This window comes from Pleurodeles waltl, chromosome 6 (assembly GCF_031143425.1).
Source record: "Pleurodeles waltl isolate 20211129_DDA chromosome 6, aPleWal1.hap1.20221129, whole genome shotgun sequence".
Classification (NCBI taxonomy): domain Eukaryota; kingdom Metazoa; phylum Chordata; class Amphibia; order Caudata; family Salamandridae; genus Pleurodeles; species Pleurodeles waltl.
The window spans coordinates 1,692,243,037-1,692,262,800 of record NC_090445.1 but is presented as its reverse complement, the minus strand read 5'-3'; the positions used below and the strand labels follow the sequence as shown (position 1 = coordinate 1,692,262,800).

Genomic DNA, 19,764 nt, shown 5'->3' with positions numbered 1-19,764 from the left:
GTACTCGTCAAAAAGGCGATGAAGGGGAGCAAACTGCCCAATTCTACATTTGATGCAAGTGGCAAGAAATATCTAGATGCAACCCATCAACACCGACACCTGTCGCTTGAGGCAAACAAAACACCGCTCTGCAATAGGGAACACGTCTCTATGAGTCTTAAAAGTAAAGCAAAAGAAGCACAGATGGCAATAACGCTCAACGCACTTGTACACAACCAAACCTGCACGTCCCCTCTTCCAGAATGGGAGCGTGGTGTTTGGAGGATCCAGACCCCTGAAGTAGGTGGTAAATCCTCTCCTGTTTCTGTGATTCTGGATGACCAATAAGGTGGAGAGACCACAAAGTCTGTGATTGGTTAACAGTGAACCAAGGGAGTGAAGGATCTATACTGAGTCCACACTGGAGGCGCTGCTTTGACCCACCGCTTGTGCAAGTACAAACATAAAACGCTACAACGAAGCGACTGAGGTAAGTCTGCTTACCACAAACAGTAATGGATAATTTAGTAAAATTAAAATCAGCCACAGTTCATTCAAAGTGCAGCCACGATGACTGGCAGATGAAACAAGGATAGCTGACGCCAGGGCCATGTTTTATTTATGTCACCTTTGTTAAATAAACAGGGGCATTTCGAATTGACTACTCATATTTTCATACAAGCACAAGAGAAGCTACACTCTGGGATTTAAAATATACTTACATTGCTTCTACCATTATTATGAATGAATGAAAGTGTCAGGTACTGGCACTCATGGGGAGCGCCCCACTGGATTTTCACCGCTCTGGGTGGATACGTTTGTATTTGGTTTGCACTACTAATTTCACACTATTTTCTACAGATGTCATATGTTATTTACTCACTCCCCATGAAAAAACACGGTTCTTGCTAAGAAAATTGAAGGCGATGGGGTCACAAATTACACCTGTGAGAATCAGTTCACCACCACTGTCGAAACGACTATATGCACTTAAAATAAGGGAAGCGGACCCACACCCTCCACAGTGTGTCACACATCAAAGTACTTAAACGTGCACATTTCTAACTCAAGGGCCTGTGTCTACTCACTAAGAAAGTAGCGCCATTTGCAGAGGGAACTAATAGTAGCAGCGGTTTACACAGAAGAGGCCAACAGAGGAAACACTTTATAAAGAAGGAGCAGATGGAGGAAGCACTTTGTGCGGAAGGAGCCACTGGAAGCAGCACTTTCTAAAGCAGGAGCCAATGGAAGTAATATTTCTATGCCAAGGAGTCAATGGAAACAGTAACAAAGCAGTCAGTGAAAGTCGCATCGTCCCACAACAGGCCAAAGGAAGCAGCACAGAAGGATCCAAAGGAATTGGTATTCTGTCAAATGGAGCCAATGGAATGTAGCATTCTGCACAGAAGAAGCCAATAGGAGAACTATGTATAGCGAGAACCAACAGAAACGGAATTCTTGAACTGCAACCAACAGAATCAGCATTCTATGCAGCAGAAGTAAATGGAACCTGTGTTACAAGAAGGAGACTATGGAAGCAGCATGCCAAGATGGAGACAATGGAAGCAGCATTCTGGAGCAGGAGACAATGGAAGGAGCGTTCTGGAGCAGGAGAAAATGGAAGGAGCATTCTACAACTAGACACAATTCAATCAGCATTCTATGCAGCATTCCAAGCAGGAGACAATGGAAGCAGCATTCTACAACTAGAGACAATTAAATCAGCATTTACGCACCAGAAGTAAACGGAAGCAGCATTCCAAGCAAGAGACAATGGGAGCTGCGTTCTGGAGCAGGAGACAATGGAAGCAGCATTCTACAACTAGAGACAATTCAATCCACATTCTATGCACCAGAAGTAAACGGAAGCAAGATTCCAAGCAGGAGACAATGGAAGCAGCGTTCTGGAGCAGGAGACAATGGAAGGAGCATTCTACAACTAGACAATTCAATCAGCATTCTATGCAGCATTCCAAGCAGGAGACAATTGAAACAGCATTCTGGAGCAGGAGACAATGGAAGCAGCATTCTACAACTAGAGACAATTCAATCCACTTTCTATGCACTGGAAGTAAACGGAAGCAGCATTCCAAGCAGGAGACAATGGAAGGAGCATTCTATAACTAGAGACAATTCAATCAGCATTTATGCACCAAAAGTAAAAGGAAGCAGCATTCCAAGCAGGAGACAATGGAAGGAGCATTCTATAACTAGAGACAATTCAATCAGCATTTTATGCATCAGAAGTAAACGGAAGCAGCATTCCAAGCAGGAGACAATGGAAGCAGCGTTCTGAAGCAGGAGACAGTGGAAGGAGCATTCTACAACTAGACACAATTCAATCAGCATTCTATGCACCAGAAGTAAACGGAAGCAGTATTCCAAGCGGGAGGCAATAGAAGCAGCGTTCTGGAGCAGGAGACAATGGAAGCAGCATTCTACAACTAGAGACAATTCAATCCACATTCTATGCACCAGAAGTAAACGGAAGCAGCATTCCAAGCAGGAGACAATGGAAGCAGAGTTCTGTAGCAGCGACGCAGCATTCTACAACTGAAGACTGGAAACTGATACCTACCATGCAGAGACTGTCATACGTCTGATAAAATTACATTAATTGAGACCAGTATTTGATAAAGCACAATGTCAAATTTACCACTACATGTGATAAATATTTGGGATTTAATCACCAAACCAACTGAAGTTATAAATTAAACACATTATAAGTGAGAACGTTTGCCCTGAAAACACGACAATAGAGATAGAAGGTTGCAAAACACAAGCTGGCAAGTTGCCATTAAGTGACTTTAGTGAAACATACTTCACGCATTCTAAACTTATAATGGTAAATAATATATTCAGCACTTTATAAATTATCCAGGCACCTCTATGTTGTCTTTTTACTTTACATTTAGGATGTACAATGGTTAAGGGTGCTCCCAAAGAGGCACATCCTTTAAAACACTTCCCATCAACATAAACAAGCTACATACTTCTACTTGCAAGGAGAGGTGGGGAAGGGTTTGGACCTCAAGCCTAAACTAGGGTTCTTCAGTGTAATAAAATAGGTATCAAAAGAGGAAGAATATCTGTGAGGCTTAAACTTGCACATTGCACAGCTAAGTTTTGATACTGACTTCTATTCGGGGACCAACTACTAATCTTTCAAAGAAGAAATAGTCCAATCTTCCTCTCAGTGTTCAAATAATAATCTAAAACACCCATCTATGCCATAAACCCCTACAAGCTACCTATGTACCGTGGCATTACAAGTAACCCACCATGCAGCTTCAGAAATGGCAGATAGCCTGCCCCAAGGTGTAACTACTGCAACTCTAAACAATTTTCAACAAATCCAATAACTGTAGTCCTGTCCTACCAGCTTTATAGTGCACCAGGATGTGCTCTTTATATTATTTGGTGGTTTAACAGGCTTCCTGACAATCCAGACAACATTTATAGTTACATATGTAATCAAGCAATCATTTGATGTCCAAATTCCGAAGTTACTTTGTGTAGCTTAAAGGGTGATTTCTGTATTCTGAAAGTATTAGCACTTGAGTACTTCCCAATAGATGCCCTTGGTGAAGCTCAAGTCCTACAATCCATTATGAAATGCTCACATGTGAAAATTTGGGGAGATGACCCACTATAAGCCCACCAACGGAGCATGGTAGTAAACATGGCTACCTATCGCTCCACTGATGCTGTGACATGGTATCAAAGCTACATCTCACAATGGAGGCCAAACAAGGCTGAAACTGGGCTGGGGCTGCTTCTGTACCAGATCAGAAGGGACGTGTCTGGGACATTTGGGATGAAACTTCATACTGTATAGTGGCCAAGATTGATTTGCAGATGGCTCCTCATTGGTTGGAGTTGTGTGGTGCAAGACAATGACACACTGTAACAGTGTGTTCAACTGCTTGTGACTGAAGACTTTTAGAAATGATGCAAACATTACCTACCTTTTGTCGGTTTCATTTAAATCCTATCCCAGTGTTGGTACTGAAACATTATCAAGAGGTTGCATAGGTACCACAGAAAACACTGAAAATAAAATAAATGACAGTACTAGCCTAAACTACCAAAGTAAGATTCAAATTCCAGCTTAAAAAGCTTCTCTGGGGCATGGAACCCACTGCGCTTTTGTTGCTATGACATAGAATGCGTGTGAGTCTGGTGATCACCCTACCCGCCGGTAAGGTGCATGGGTGGGATGAGTTCACTTTTTCAGAACCGCGTCTTCAGGCAGGAAGTGAAAAGGAAGGTCCAATGCGTGCGACAAAATATTTTTATTCCAAACATTTTCAGGGTATATTACAAACTTAAAAACAAATATTGTGGATGAAGTCATTGATGCGTGGGTTTTGGGTATTAGATAAGAAGGCATACCAATTACATGTTACATGTTTTAGGCTTTATGATATGATGTGGCTGATATTTGTTCTTATCGCAATTCTTTTACATCTGTTTTTATGTAAAAAGTCAATACCAGGTAATGATGGCAGCAGAAGACAACCTGGGTGTCGGGATCCTCATCCCCTGCCTCCAGGTTCAGACAGAAACAGGTGAATAAAGAGACTGGTCAGCAGAGGTGCGATGAACATGAAGTTACTCCAACCAAGCATAAGTTTCCTGACATCCTTAAGAGGCATGCCCATGCTAAAGCATTTAAAACAAGCATTTTCAATGCAATGAGTCTCACGTTTGCTCAAGTTAGAGATATTACCATTGTAAATTCCTAACTGGACTTTTCTTGCCACATAAATTGAAAATGAAAAGTAAACAGTTGACATAAGCGAGCTGATTCAAAGCGCCACGGCCACCATGAGCATGAGCGCGAAGGAGAGACACAAAAGGAAAAAGAAGTTTGCTTGCAGTCAAATGTATCGACAAACGTGCAATTATCCATGTAACAGGGTCGATGGCCAAGGCGGTAAGAAAACTGCCCCAAGGAGGGACAAACGGAAAGCATTTACCAATGATAAAGGATTTTTGAAAGGCAAGCCCATGAACGAGTGATAGTGATGGGCGTGCAGAGGGCGTGGCTAAAAGCCCACAGATAGATTACAACAGGCCAGAGTACTTGCGCACTCGACCTAATAAAAAGCAGCCTGGGTACAAACATATTTTTGGAACAGTTTGAAGCTCCCTGGACTAGACGTCATGCATGCAGGAATGTGAGTGAAGGCGTCCTCTAGGACTCCTTGGACCCTGTTTATCTAATACTAATGATCTTCAACAAGTGAAAAAGTGCTCCAACACTGGTGAGAAGTGGTTTTGAAGGTGAAGTTGCTTTGGGAGAAGGGCAGATCCAGCTCCTGCTTGAGTGGACATGGTGGCTAGGTAACTAGGTCTGCACTGTCAGTGCTTTATATCTCTGGCTGGTCCTTAACCCCTTGGGCGCCAAGGACGTAATAGTTACGTCCGGTGGCGTGGCGCTGAGGCCACGCCACAGAGCGCAACCTCATCAGAAGCTGCCCCCATCGCGGATCGGAGGAGAAATGCAAAAGCATTTCTCCTCCTATCACGTGGAGGGGGCGAGAGGCGCATCAAAGGAAAGGAAAGGCCTTTCCTTTCCTTTGATGTCGCCCTCTGCATTTCTGCTGCCCGATCGCGATCAGGACTTTTTTTTATGCCAATTACACGCAAGGGGCCCCTAATTCGGTCGATGTACCCCGGGGGGCGGGAGGGAGGCAGAAACCGCTGGACACCAGGGAATCATTTTTTTTTAATTGTTTACATGTGGGGATGACCCCTTAGGCAAGGGTCGCTCCCCTCGGTGGCAAATAGTTTTTAGGCTATTTCTGTGGGGCAGATCGGCCTATTTTTATTAGGCCAGTTTGCCCCCAAGGGGGGGCAGAAACCAGTAGGCTCCAAGGATTTTTTTTTTTTTACTGGTGGGAGTGACCCCTTAGACAAGGGGCGCTTCCCTGGGATGTGGGGGCAAGGCAAATTTATTTTAGGCCATTTCTGCCCCACTTGGGGGCAGGTCAGCCTATTTCTATTAGGCCGATCTGCCCCCAGGGGGAGCAGAAACCACTTAGGCACAGGGATTGGTGGGTGTGTGTGTATGTGTGTGTTTTGTTTGGGGGGGCAGCCCCTTGGGCAAGGGTCACTCCCCATGGGGGCACATTACTGTTGGCTATATCTGCCTCCCTTGGGGGCAGATTGGCCTATTTTTGGAAGGTCCATCTGCCCCATGGGGGGCAGAAAGCCCACCAGAGAAGATTTTTGTTTTTAAAAAACAGGGTTGGGGTATGGCCATATCCCCACCCCAAATAAATGGGGCCAAAGTTGTTCTGCCCACCGGTGGGTAGATGGGGCAATTACCCCTGATTCACTCCACAGGAAGGCATAAAACCTATTAGGTGCCAGGGAATTTAAAAAAAAAAAAAATAGTGGGGTGGTGGCTGATAACCAGTATGGGCATGGTAATGCCCCCACCCCAACAGAAGGGGGTCACAGTCTTTCCTCTCTCCTACCGCACACTAAAACATCTTATCCCATGGCAAGCAAGAGGATATTTGATTATTTTGTGTTTTGGTGTTACATTTGGGCTATGAGAGCTTGTCTAACTCTCAAAATCGTCCCACTTGGAATGGTGAGGGCTGCACTTTTTAGACTTTGGGACGCTGCCATGTAGAAAATTCCACAAGACCTAGACACATCTGAAAACTAAACCTCTGGGTGAGTCCAGGATGGTGTGCTTCACATGCACCCCTCACCATTTTCTTATCAACAATGCTCTGCAAATCTCCAACTTTGCTGGAAATCACACATTTTCCCCTCATTTTTTTGGTGGAACCTCACGAAATCTGCAGGAATCTACAAAATTCCTACCACCCTGCATTGCCTCATCTATACCGCAAAAAATTCTGCCCCACTTGTCAGCCTAAAATTTTTTTTTTTCAAACTGCCCTTTTGGACCCACTTTGGTTCTCCCCCAATTCCGACATGTTTTTGGCTCTTCCCTGTCACAGGCACTTGGGCCCACCTATACAAATGAGGTATCATTTTTACCGGGAGACTGAGGGGAACGTTGGGTGGTAGGAAATTTGTCCTGGTGCTGCGATCCCACACAAAAATTTGGGAAAAATGTGAATTTTTAGCTAAATTTGAGGTTTGCTGAGGATTCTGAGTAAGAAAACACTGGGGGACCCACGGAAGTCTCCCCTCCCTGAACTCCCTCAGGTGTCTAGTTTTCAGAAATGTTTGGGTTTGGTAGGGTTTCCTATATGGCTGCTGAGCCCAGGACCAAAAACGAAGGTCTCCCCCCCCCCCCCCCCCAAAAAAATAGGTCGTTTTGAATTTGATAACTTTGATGTGTATACATAGTGTTTAGGGGCATTTCCTTTCGTGGGCACTAAGCCTACCCACACAAGTGAGGTACCATTTTTATCAGGAGACATGGGGGAATGCTGGGAGGAAGGAAATTTGTGGCTCCTCTCAGATTCCAGAACTTTCTGTCACCGAAATGTGAGGAAAAAGTGTTTTTTTTTTAACCAAATATGAGGTTTGCAAAGGATTCTGGGTAAGAGAACCTGGTCAGAGCCCCACAAGTCCCCCATCTTGGATTCCCCTAGGTGTCTAGTTTTCAAAAACACACAGGTTTGATACGTTTCCCTAGGTGCCGGCTGAGCTAGAGGCCAGAATCCACAGCTAGGCACTTTGCAAAAAACAGCTCTGTTTTCTTTCGGAAAATGTGATGTGTCCACGTTGTGTTTTGGGGCATTTCCTGTTGCGGGCACGAGGCCCACCCACACAAGTGAGATACCATTTTTATCGGGAGACTTGAGGGAACACCTGGTGGAAGGAAATTTGTGGCTCCTCTCAGATTCTAGAACTTTCTATCACCAAAATGTGAGGAAAGGGTGTTTTGGGCCAAATTTTGGGGTTTGCAAAGGATTCTGGGTAACAAAACCAGGTGAGAGCCCCACAAGTCACCCCATCCTAGATTCCCCTAGGTGTCTAGATTTAAAAAATGCACAGGTTTAGTAGGTTTCCCTAGGTGCCGGATGAGTTAGATGGCAAAATCCACAGCTGGGCACTTTGCAAAAAAACACGTCAGATTTCAATGTAAAAATGTGATATGTCCATGTTGCGTTTCCTGTCGCAGGCACTAGGCCTACCCACACAAGTGAGGTACAATTTTTATGCGGGAACACAGAATAGCAAAACAAGTGTTATTGCCCCTCGTCTTTCTCTACACTTTTCCTTTCCAAAGATAAGACAGTGTGTAAAAAAGACGTCTATTTGAGAAATGCCCTGTAATTCACATGCTAGTATGGGGACACTGGAATTCAGAGATGTGCAAATAACCACTGCTTCTCAACACCTTATCTTGTGCCCATTTCGGAAATACAAAGGTTTCCTTGATGCCTATTTTACACTTTCTATATTTCAGCAAATTAATTGCTGTATGCCCGCTATAGGATGAAAACCCATTGCAAGGTGCAGATCATTTATTGGCTCTGGGTACCTAGGGTTCTTGATGAACCTACAAGCCCTATATATGTCCGCAACCAGAAGAGTACAGCAGACGTAACAGTATATTGCTTTCAAAAATCTGACATCGCAGGAAAAGGTTACAGAGAAAAACATGAAGAAAAACGGCTGTTTTGTTCACCTCAATTTCAATATTTTTTATTTCAGCTGTTATTTTTTGTAGGAAAACCTTGTAGGATCTGCACAAATGACCCCTTGCTGAATAATTTTCAGAAATGTTTAGGGTTCCGGGATCCAGCATTGGTTTCCCACCCATTTCTGTCACTAACTGAAAGAAGGCTAAAAGCACAAAATATAGTAAAAAATGGGGTATGTCCCAGTAAAATGCTAAAAGTGTGTTGAAAAATGTGGTTTTCTGATTCAAGTCTGCCTGTTCCTGAAAGCTGGGAAGATGGTGATTTTAGCACCATAAACCCTTTGTTGATGATATTTTCAAGGGGGGGAAAAACACAAGCCTTCTTCTGCAGTCCTTTTTTCCCCATTTTTTTTTTTTTTAAAACAAGATTTTCGCTGTATTTTGGCTAATTTCTTAGTCTCCTCCAGGGGAACCCACAAACTATGTTACCTCTAGAATCCCTAGGATGTTGGGAAAAAAGGACACAAATTTGGCGTGGGTAGCTTAAGTGGACAAAAAGTTATGAGGGCCTAAGCGTGAACTGCCTCAAATAGTCAAAAAAAGGCTCGGCACAGGAGGGGAAAAAGACCTGGCAGCGAAGGGGTTAATGCTACAGTCTTCGGTCTTGTGTTGTCCATGTGTACTACATTCTGCCACTCTCTGGCTTTCCCTGGACCAGTTAACTGACCCCTTGGAATCCAGGATTCCTTCCACTCAAAAGCTCTTCTTCAAGGTTGATCGTTTCCATTGTCCCTGCTGACGTAACAAGCACCAGACGCTGTGGAACACTAAGGAAATTGGGGGAGTTGTCATCTCTTAGAAGAAGTTTTTAGCCTCCGTAATTTCCACCTGATATTGGACCTTCCATTTTCGAACTATGGCCTTGGATGCATGCAAACCCGATTCAATCTACATCCTGAGGTCCACAGGCCTGATTCCTTTCCTTGTAGACCGTCATTGCGAAGCACAGCGATGCTCGTTTTTAATGCCTCTCCAGCAACACCCTAAATCAGAGGTGGCAGATGGACAACGTCTCTCCAACGCGCATGCCCTTCACAACCACTGATGTACTTTATTTTATTTCTAGAGCTTTACAAAGACTAACAGTGAACCAGCACGCTATGCTGAGGACATGCAATGCAATACAACTTATCTACAGTTGCCTTCAATGCCCACCTGGTGTAGGCCATGTCATTCGAACCGTGTGGACATCTGAAGCGACAGGACACAGACAATGACAAGTTATCCACTGGGCACATGGTGGTAAACCTGCCACTGTGGGGTGGCACCCGGTGTTATCCGGATTCAGGCGCAAAGTGCAGAAAAAAAACAAAGCTTATGTTTACTTAACCCTCAATACTACAGGCTCACCGTAAGTCCCTCAGATAAGTGGGCCCTCTTTGATAAGTGTGCAGTTAGAGGCAAAAAGAGGACTCACTTTCCGCAAGGTAAAGGGAATACAGATTAAATTTACTTAGTGGGAGATACAGTCACAGACATGTACTCCAAGACCCCCATCAATGTAGTCACACTGCACAGAAGCTCCATAGAATTTAGCACTCTCAATATAGGGTCATGAGCTTGGAAGAACAACTTAACAGTTCTCACTCAAACATTCCTATTTTGCTCTCTAGCCACAGCCCAATTATGATGACGTTTTGCTGAAACTCTCAAGTAGTGAAAAAAACAATCAGAACATGCCATGAAGGAGTGGCCCTGTCACATATGGTTCAACTTCGCTAACACAATCTGGGTCACGCATAAGACGGCTGTCCTCAGACAACTCAAGTTCATTGGCTATGCAAGCCGACAGCTGCGGGTCCCAACCACAGACCCAGCTTCCAATCCCCATTGGACATGTAATTACAGCAAGCACAAAGGCTGCTAAATAATAATGTTTAGTGTTCCCTAAGAAGTGTAGAGGGGGATAGAGTCTAGCAGAAGGCAGGGAGAGAACAAAGCAGAAATGCTTGAAGAAAGACAACTCATGAATGCTTGAAGAAAGACAACTCATGAATGCTTGAACAAAGACAACTCATGAATGCTTGAACAAAGACAACTCATGAATGCTTGAAGAAAGACAACTCATGAATGCTTGAAGAAAGACAACTCATGAATGCTTGAAAAAAGACAACTCATGAATGCTTGAAGAAAGACAACTCATGAATGCTTGAAGAAAGGCAACTCATGAATGCTTGAAGAAAGGCAACTCATGAATGCTTGAACAAAGACAACTCATGAATGCTTGAAGAAAGACAAATCATGAATGCTTGAAAAAAGACAACTCATGAATGCTTGAAGAAAGACAACTCATGAATGCTTGAAGAAAGACAACTCATGAATGCTTGAAGAAAGACAACTCATGGATGCTTGAAGAAAGACAACTCATGAATGCTTGACAGACTGCTTTCACAGTCCTCTATCTTCCACCATCCTGCACAGTGTCCGCAGCACCACTGAGTTACCCATGGTAATTACCCAGCAGTGAACAGGAATACGCGCCTATGAAGGCAGACTGTCCGGTGAACATGTTTACTGCAGATCCAATGTCGACCGGTCCAGACTGTGGTGCAGTCTCAGCTATGTCTATTTGGCTGAACCCACTGGGCTGAGTGTCCAGAATTATACCCAGATGCTAAATTACAGCCTTCCACCCTGCGTTACAACATCTGGGGAATGTCTAAGTTCCCCCAAACATTCCAAAACTAGAGTCAGACTAATAAATAAGTGTCCTGGACTATGTCTGGGAAAGCTTAACTTTCCCCAGCTGTCTTACAGCTGTTAAATTAGCTGTCCCAGAGTTTGCAAACCATCTGTCCAGAGGGGGCATATGAGGTATTACTAGAGCAAAGGGCTGATTTAAGTTAAGACTGAGGAGTCACCAAACCAGCTGTCCCCTCTCCGCCTACAGTGATGCATCCAGCCCGCTGTATTCTGATTTGCCTAATCGGCAAGCCATTTTTAACTTTAAAAAACCTACAGCGGAAGAGTGCTATCTAACTGTGGCTAACTTGGCTTCTCTTTTTATTTCCTAGAAACAAACCCCCAAAACAGGTGATCTGCAGATATTTCACCACGGGCCAAACTCCAAATGATTCTCGACACATTTACTTTTTTTTATTTTTTTTATTTATTTACTGTGGGTGGGAGGCCTGCCCCCATGCATTCGGTCCCCTCCATCCCTTGTAACCCTGCGGATGTGCATTTCACCACCTATATTAGCAACATTGTTTCATCTGGTGCTGCAGTGCAGATGGCGGAATGAACGTCGGTGAGCAATACACAGCACAAAGTTCATATAACAACGGGTGTCTATTGAGTGGGGGGGGGGATAATCACTGGCCCTAATAGTTTTTCCTGCCTAGGTCTGCAACACCTTGCATGGCAAACCCAAGCAGAAACAATGAATGTCAGAATGCCCAACCCAAGCAGATGGGCTTTGTGACCGGTGCCCTGTGGGGGATGGGCTACAAGTCACGGGTTTCCGATGCGGGAGCTGGGTGACGGTCTGCTATCGGACATCTGCAGGTTCGCGCCACCTTTAAACAAGGCAGTCGAATTGCCGGTTTAGTAGGCTTTCTCATCTGCCAGTTTGTGGTGGGAGTCCCCCTACACCAAACTCACAATGATCCCACAAGCCATCTAATACTTGGGACAGGGTGAACTTCTTCCACAACAGGTGTCGGGAGCTGCCTGGTCTGCACCGAGGCTCCTCCAGCTGGCCATGCAGCAGCCAGACGGGCAACACAAGGTTGAGCTGAGGCAGGATGAAACTGCCCCAGCAGTGATGGGGGCACCAGTGATATCTGAACTGCAATGCTTTTAGCAGTACCAGAAGGCTGGATTCACAGACTCACCACCAACCATTTACAGACAGCTGCCAGAAACTTGCTGGCTGAGGTGCAAAGTTTGATGTATGCACTTCACATGTATGTATGTATTTACTGGTATTTATGTAGGGAGAACCTAGCTGTGAAGCAAAGGAGAGCTACGTATTATGTGAGAGACCTTGGATGGTGTACATCAAGTGGGGGTTAGACAAATACATTTTACACACTTTTAGGTGACAAACGTGTTAAGTGATTTGCCCAGAATCACACAAAGCTGAGTCGATCTCGGAGTCCAGGATTTGAACCTAGGTCTCTGGGTTTCAAAGGCGGCAGCTCGAGCCGCTAGGCACATCTCCTCCCAAAGAAGCAAGACACACTTTGTATTACAACTTACCAGAACGATAAAAGCATATTACAATCTAAGCATCAAGAACGAAAAAAATAAGGCATGTAAATCTTACACAAAAGAGGGGAAAAAAGGGCAAAATAACCAATAAAATAAATAAACAAAAACAGCTTCAGCGAATCAGTGAATGTTAATACCACCAAGGCATGATTTGAAGATCTGACTATGTTATTGGGGAAATACAAAGTCAAGGCGGGTCCGAAGGGCTCATCCAACAACAACGTGATGAAGGTGAAAACCACAACTCGCCGTGGTGGTTGCTAAGACTCTACTACACATAGGGGAGGGGTGGAGACAAGTCAGCCAAAGGCCCAAGAATCCCTGGACTCCAAGGTCTGAAAGAAGAACAGAATCTAGAAATCTACACACAAACCTTCCTACAACTCCCAATACACGGGCAGCACCAGCTTTGGCAAAAACGCCCTTAGGATTTCTTCGGGCAACAGAATGAGTGACCAGGGCAGCCCTGCCAAACTTCCCAGGTCCATGCGTAATGTGCTGCGCCATTTCAGTTTTTTTCTTTGAATTCTGGGACTTGTACTCTGAATTTTTCCATTGCAAACCAGGACTACCACGCCCAGAATGCAAAGAAAAAACCTGGAGTGGACAGCAGATCACGCATGGACCTGGGAAACTTGGCAGCTATGACAGGGTTCTGATGGGAACAATCACGGTGACCAGGGAGATTGTAATTGTATTTATATAGTGCTTACAGCCCCTGACGAGGCATCAAAGCACTTTTCGGCGAGTAGCCCGCTATTACAGAACATAAACGGATTAGTGGTGGATTAGTACAGCGTAATATGAGTTCATCTAAGCGGTGGACATGCCAGTCTCAGTTGGATGGGATAGGCTTATGGAGGGTTTGAAGAGGGAAGAGTCTAGAAAGTGTTATTTGGGAGATCAGAGTATTAAGATGAAATACATGGAAAAGAGGCTCCATTTAAAAGAGTCCACCAAAGAAAATGTTTGCGAGTGCATATAAATTACTCCCCTGGAACTTAGACCTGAAACGGAATTAAGGATAAAAGGGGAACTTCACCACAAAGAAAAAGTGCAACCCAAACAGGTGGCCTCTGAGCGGCCCTTTAAAAAGATCCTGGATGACAGAAGTTTGGAGATAGAAGGACATGAGGAATTCTTTATGGAAGTTCTGCTCTTCCAAATTTTGAGATTTTTTTCCTCCTATGTGCCACTAATGTGATTAGTGTTGTTCAAAGTTCAGCTTCAAGTGGGAATTCATGTAATAATTAATTATCACGATGTAAGTGAATGTGATTAGCAAAGGACTAGATTGAAATGAGGGATTTCGCTCCTCAGATGGTCCTTTCTGTTTCGACCACATTTCAGAATTTCAGAGGTTCGTGAAGAATCCCAGGAAGACACCAAAATAATACACTGGTCGTTGTTTCCCAGGCACGTGTACAATGCACACATGCAAAATGTCCAGCAAGTGGCAAATTCAGGGCACAGGTTTACAACTTAAATGTCTGTTGGCACATATAACCTTGTTAGGCTCTTCGTGGCCAACATTTTCTTCTTGGAAGACACCTCGTTATATACAAAGGTAATCCCGTCCCCATTTCCAACCCTGGACACCCACCTGCCCGGGACCTCTGCAAGACTAGATCTGCAATCGATGTGAGGGGAAGGGGCAAATTGTGAAGTGTGACTGACAACCCACAAACGTTTGAGTTTGTGGGTGTTCATCTTCTGTGACAGATACACCCACCTAGAAACGCCAACAACCTCAATCTCATGCAAAATGTTCAATGTGGAGTTTCACCATACTGATGGAATTTCTGCATCACAAATCAATTTATAAAGGAAAAATATCGACAAACATAATTCTGTGAATCAGGCTTCTGAATTTACAGGTTGAAGCGGCTGTTCTTGTGCTTCAAATTGGACTACAGCTCTAACAAGCTTGTGCTCTGCTTAGATACTGTCTTAATTAAAGATATTGCAAAAAAATCAGGTCCAATGATTGAGGGTCAGAGACAGACGGGCTTAAAGATGGCCGCTCACTCGAGCATCTGTGCCTCGCGACTCCGCCGCTGCCCTGCTCCGCACTATACAAGGTCCAAGTTGGCCAGATCTCCAGCTGCTGGAGGCAGGGGCAGAGGAGAATCACCCAAGGCACCGGTGAGGTTGTGAACGCCTGGCACGGCTGGGTGCCCTGGGACAATGCGCCACATACAACAGCCAGGCACCCTGAGGCACCGACAGGTCCAATGGGGTCCAGGGACAAGCCAGCATCGAGGAGCAGCTTGTAGAGGGAGAGGGGGTACCAACATCCATCAGTCTAAGATGCAACAGATTAAGAGCCTCGCTGAATGACTGGGCCTTAGGGGTGTACCCGCAGTTTGATTGCGGGGACTGTGCTTAATTTGAGCCGGTGGTTGCAGCGGGGGGGCCCATTGGCGCTTATTTTTGGGGACCAGCACATCTTTTTCATCTGTAATCGAGAGCTGGAGAAAGAAAAACTTAAGAAAGAAGGAGGAACAGGCAGAAACAATAAAAAGGGGCGAGGGCTCGGGTGAAAAGGACTCTGCAAGAGTGAGATAAAGAGGTAGAGATCATGTCGTGGGGACTAAAGAGACATAATGTGGGATGAAACCATGCAGCCTTGGTATTCTGCAATCCCAGCATTCATCTGCGCCAGCCACAGGTTTATGAGAAACAGTAGGGCCGGCACTTACTGTTTACAAATTAAGCACTGCCAGTGCAATGTGAGCGACAAATGCCTTGGTTTTTCGCTGATTCTCAATGGAAGCGCAGTTCTGCTCAGCGGCGAGACGAGATCTGCTTAATTTGACTAGCCCCCCTAGAAATGGGGTGTAAGCGGAAGAGGCCGGAGATGTAGGGGGACTCCTTTGTTACCCCAAGACTGACAACTCACAAAGAGCTCTGGTAAGGACTTGGATAACCTCCCTGTGAGCAGGACGTACCTAGAAGGGAGGAATGACTTACATTCTCTATTGACTTCTGCACGCGCATCTTGGGGCGAAGGCAGAGGACAGAGTCTGCCACCAGAGCAAGAATGGAGGCACTCAGGGTCAGAGGGTCACTCTGGTACCCGAGGGAGCTCCTGTTCCACCACTGGCGGGTGCACAAGGTGTGCAATTCTCACTGTGAAGAGTAGTGACGGAGCAGGAGACACTGAGGACGGCTCGGAGGAGGACCCAAGACCACGTCTGTGTTCACCAGCAGCACAGGACGCGGGTGGGATGCAGAGACCAGTGGAATGTGTAGTGGATGTCATTCTGAGGGATACATACACACATATACATTCACACACACATTCAGTTGGCAACTAAAACCCCCTGTAGTAAATAAAAGGGTGGGGGCGCAGTATGGCTATTCTTGAGGTTGCGGGGCGCCAGGGCCAGAATTGGTGGAGCCTTCACCAAAAGGAAGGAATTTACACCAGTGACCATTGTTTTCCTGTTCCACGGTTGGGTCTGCAACACTGCTGAGGAAGGGGCTCTTTCAGAGATTCACAAGGAGATGCAAGCCTTATAGATTCCAGCATCCGGCGGCCAGCCAGCGGGACTTAGGATCACAAATAAAGATAAAATACTTGTGTCATGCAGGAAGAGGCCATATTGATGGAGATTTTTGTCTTCTCACCTAAAGCAAAAACTCCAAGACGCATGTATGATTTGAATTCCCTCCAAGTTCGAAACGTGTGCACGGAAAGGTATGTTATTCAGGTGTACTTCTGTTTTTTCTTCTTTTCATTAAAGTACTACTTAATGAAAAGTGCATTTTCCTCCACGCACATGTCATAGGTTCACAATTTGGGCCGCTTTCCTCTGGAACAACTGGCTTTAGGATTTTAGTTACAACCAGCTGAATCCTGTTTTCGAATGAAATAGCCTACATTTATTCATTCAAAAATTGGTGCACTCTCATTACTCTTAAGGTACCAAGTAAGTACTGGGTTCAGATAGATACTTCAGGTCACTGTCTGGAACACAGATGTGTGTAATAACAACAGAGCAAATATTTGTGACTATTCAGAGTTCCAACCTTGTGGACTTCAGCTCATTTGCAATACACGTTAATGACCATCCTCTCAACTCCATGCCCCCTTTCCTCCAGGCAGTACACCACTTGGGAAGGCTGGTGGGTGGAGGTGTGCGCAACCACCCAGGAGGACCACATCTCCTCTTCAAGGTGCCACTTACGACTGTGGTACATACTCAAGAGTCTCTGTACGAGTATGTCACACAATCACAGGAAAAACTGACTTTGTAAATCACGTGCAGGTTTTCAAGCTACATTCCTTTATTAATCTATGTAGAAGCCTAATTTATGCAAGGAAAATCTTTCTGATAGTGTCTCGGAGCGCTCTCCTAATACTGGAGCTGGTTTAGTTTAATACTATCCAATCCTACACTGGTCTTATCAGTAGGGCTGGATTCAAGCAGGCCTGGATGATGAGGGGTGATACTATGAAACCGATCCCAGGATGCTTGTTTCCGGTCCAGGAAGGACCTGGCCTAGCAGTTCAGGCTGGACTGTTCCCTTGGGTAGCAAGGTCAAGACTGATTTGCATATGGTTGGGTCCAAACTGGGGTATCATGGTGAGCAAAAAAACTGATTCAACCCAGATCTGTGACTGGGGGTGAATGTTTAGATTTGTTCAGCATTCTGTCTATCATCTGTTCTTTCTGCTCATCTGTCGTAAGTCGGACTGACCTGCGGCATTGCTATTGCCTTTGCGAGGAGCTGAGAGGAGTAGATCACTGATACCTGTACATAAATTCTCAAAAGCAGCCCATTTACACAACTGATCTCCTCTACTTAACTATTGGAGCTGTGAAAATATATTAAAGAAAATAAATCCTGGTTAAGATTCACATTACAGGAGTTAACTGAAACCACAGGTAGGCAGCGGTTGCACTAATACTTTTTATTTTCAATGCACAGAAGTGACTTTGAACTTACATTTTCTTTTGAGAAGGTTCTGGTGAAGCAAAGGTACCTGGTAACCTTGGACTTGAATAAGCCGTCTTTCCAGAGGTCAGCATCCAAGCCATCTGCTGTTTGAGAAACCTGTGTAGGTAAGACAAAAGGGGGTGAGAAAATAGGTGCCTAATGTATGAGCTGCTCATCGCTGCTTTTACTAATTAACTCGCCTCGAACTCTCACAGCATCTCATTAGCTCACTGCACCCAGGTGAAGCGCGTAGTACAAAATAGACAAAAAAACACCACTTCTAAAAATATGGTCCCCTGGGATATCATTGATTAAAGAGCCCTGACAAATCCCGTCCTAATGAGGAAACAAACTTTTGTTGTTACATAGTTTGAAGAATTCGACACATTAAAGCGCATGTTCTCGCCAGCGCGCGCGCAGATGCCAAAGGTGCGGCGAGCTCTGATGGAGCATGAAGTTCTCCCAGAGAAGCGCGTCCGCGCCGCGCCAGAGGAGGCGCCGGAGCATCCGTCGCCCGAGGCAGGAGTGTCAGTGCGCGCCCGGGACCCCGAGAACACAGCAGTAAAGGTGACGGGCGCAGGCACATCAGTGCCAAGGAAGTCACACCGTGCCAGCAGGGAGCCAAGGAGGATTAGGAACGCACGAGTTCCTCACGGTGCAAGGAAATACTTTCAGCAAATAGTAAAATATGGGGACCTTAGCTCAGCTACTAGACAAAACTGAGAACCTGGAGGGCACGTTGTATGTCACTACACCGAGGGTGACAATATCGACTGACCATAATATTGCGTATTTTACACCGACCTTACCACTGCTTTCCAAGTGACGTTTGTAATTACTATTCCTACAATTATCTTGGGAGGAAAGCTGTAAGTGAAATTAAAATTAGTAATAATATGCTTACTACATAGTAGTACGTAGAAGAGCATCGTATTGAAAGGCACGCCTTAAACATGACCACCCCACTGAAGGCATGATATGAATGTCAATCATTCTTTTAAATACATTTCAATGTTCCTTTATTTTATTTGCACATAGAAATACAATGTGCAAAATCATTTCAGATAATTGCTCTAAAGAACAACATGAAAAGGCCTTGGATAAGACGCGCCCAGAACTTCGAACAGGTGTTGGCATAACCAACGTGCGCACGCAGACACGCACGTTAATTCCAATATACGCAACAGACTCAGCGTGGCCTCTCAGACACCTCACACGTCCAGCATGGCCAGCTGCAAGGCAACGCGCTCACTGCACAGGTGCACCACAAGCAGCAAGTGGGGACGTTTCCATCTCAGAGAGCTCAAGCTCAGGGCCTGCAGCAGTGCCTGGTACCAGATCTTTCTTTTAAAGCAAGTCAAACCAGCTATTCCAGAAGGTGAACACAGAACTGCTGTTCAAGCACTGGTACTCACATCTGGATGGTGGTAGGGCACTACTTCGTGGCCTCCCAGACTCCTCACTGGCACCTTTTAGTGCCATCCTACACGCCGGACCACATCTCATCCAGGGCCTGAAGAAATATACAGCACGCACTTTGTCCAAAACTAGCTGCACCATCTACAAATCTATTGCAACCAGCAACCCACTTCTATTGCAGACAAGCTCACATCCCTGGTGCTTCTCTGCACGCCTGCAATCAGGACACCATCAGACCGCAGACCAAAAAGTATACAAATGAAAAAACAAGACAACAAGCCTTTTGTCCATTTAAGCACCCATGATCTGGAACAAAATGACTGTATCAGAACCACTCCAACACTGCTCCACTGGGTTATTCCTGGACTAGGGATGCTTGGTGCTAACCGAAGGCTGTCCATTGGAACACCCTGGTAGGCACATTAAAAAGTGGACTTGAAGAAATCTAACTTCTCAGCAGCATGCATGGCAGGATAAGCACATTTTGTGTGGAATGTCCCCCTGGCCAGCCCACGAAGGGGAATTAGGTCGGGCTACTCCGTGCCCTAACCCTATGA

The 19,764-nt window shown here is 45.2% G+C and overlaps 1 protein-coding gene across 1 annotated transcript in view; it reads right to left on the bottom strand.

Annotated features, from left to right (window-relative positions):
• The window catches only part of MVB12B (multivesicular body subunit 12B), a 343,711-nt gene that overhangs the window by 234,284 nt on the left and 89,663 nt on the right, over positions 1-19,764 (bottom strand). The window contains exon 3 of the mRNA XM_069241771.1: positions 17,798-17,905. Coding sequence (XP_069097872.1) covers positions 17,798-17,905 — 108 coding nt within the window. The remainder of the gene's footprint in view (positions 1-17,797; positions 17,906-19,764) is intronic.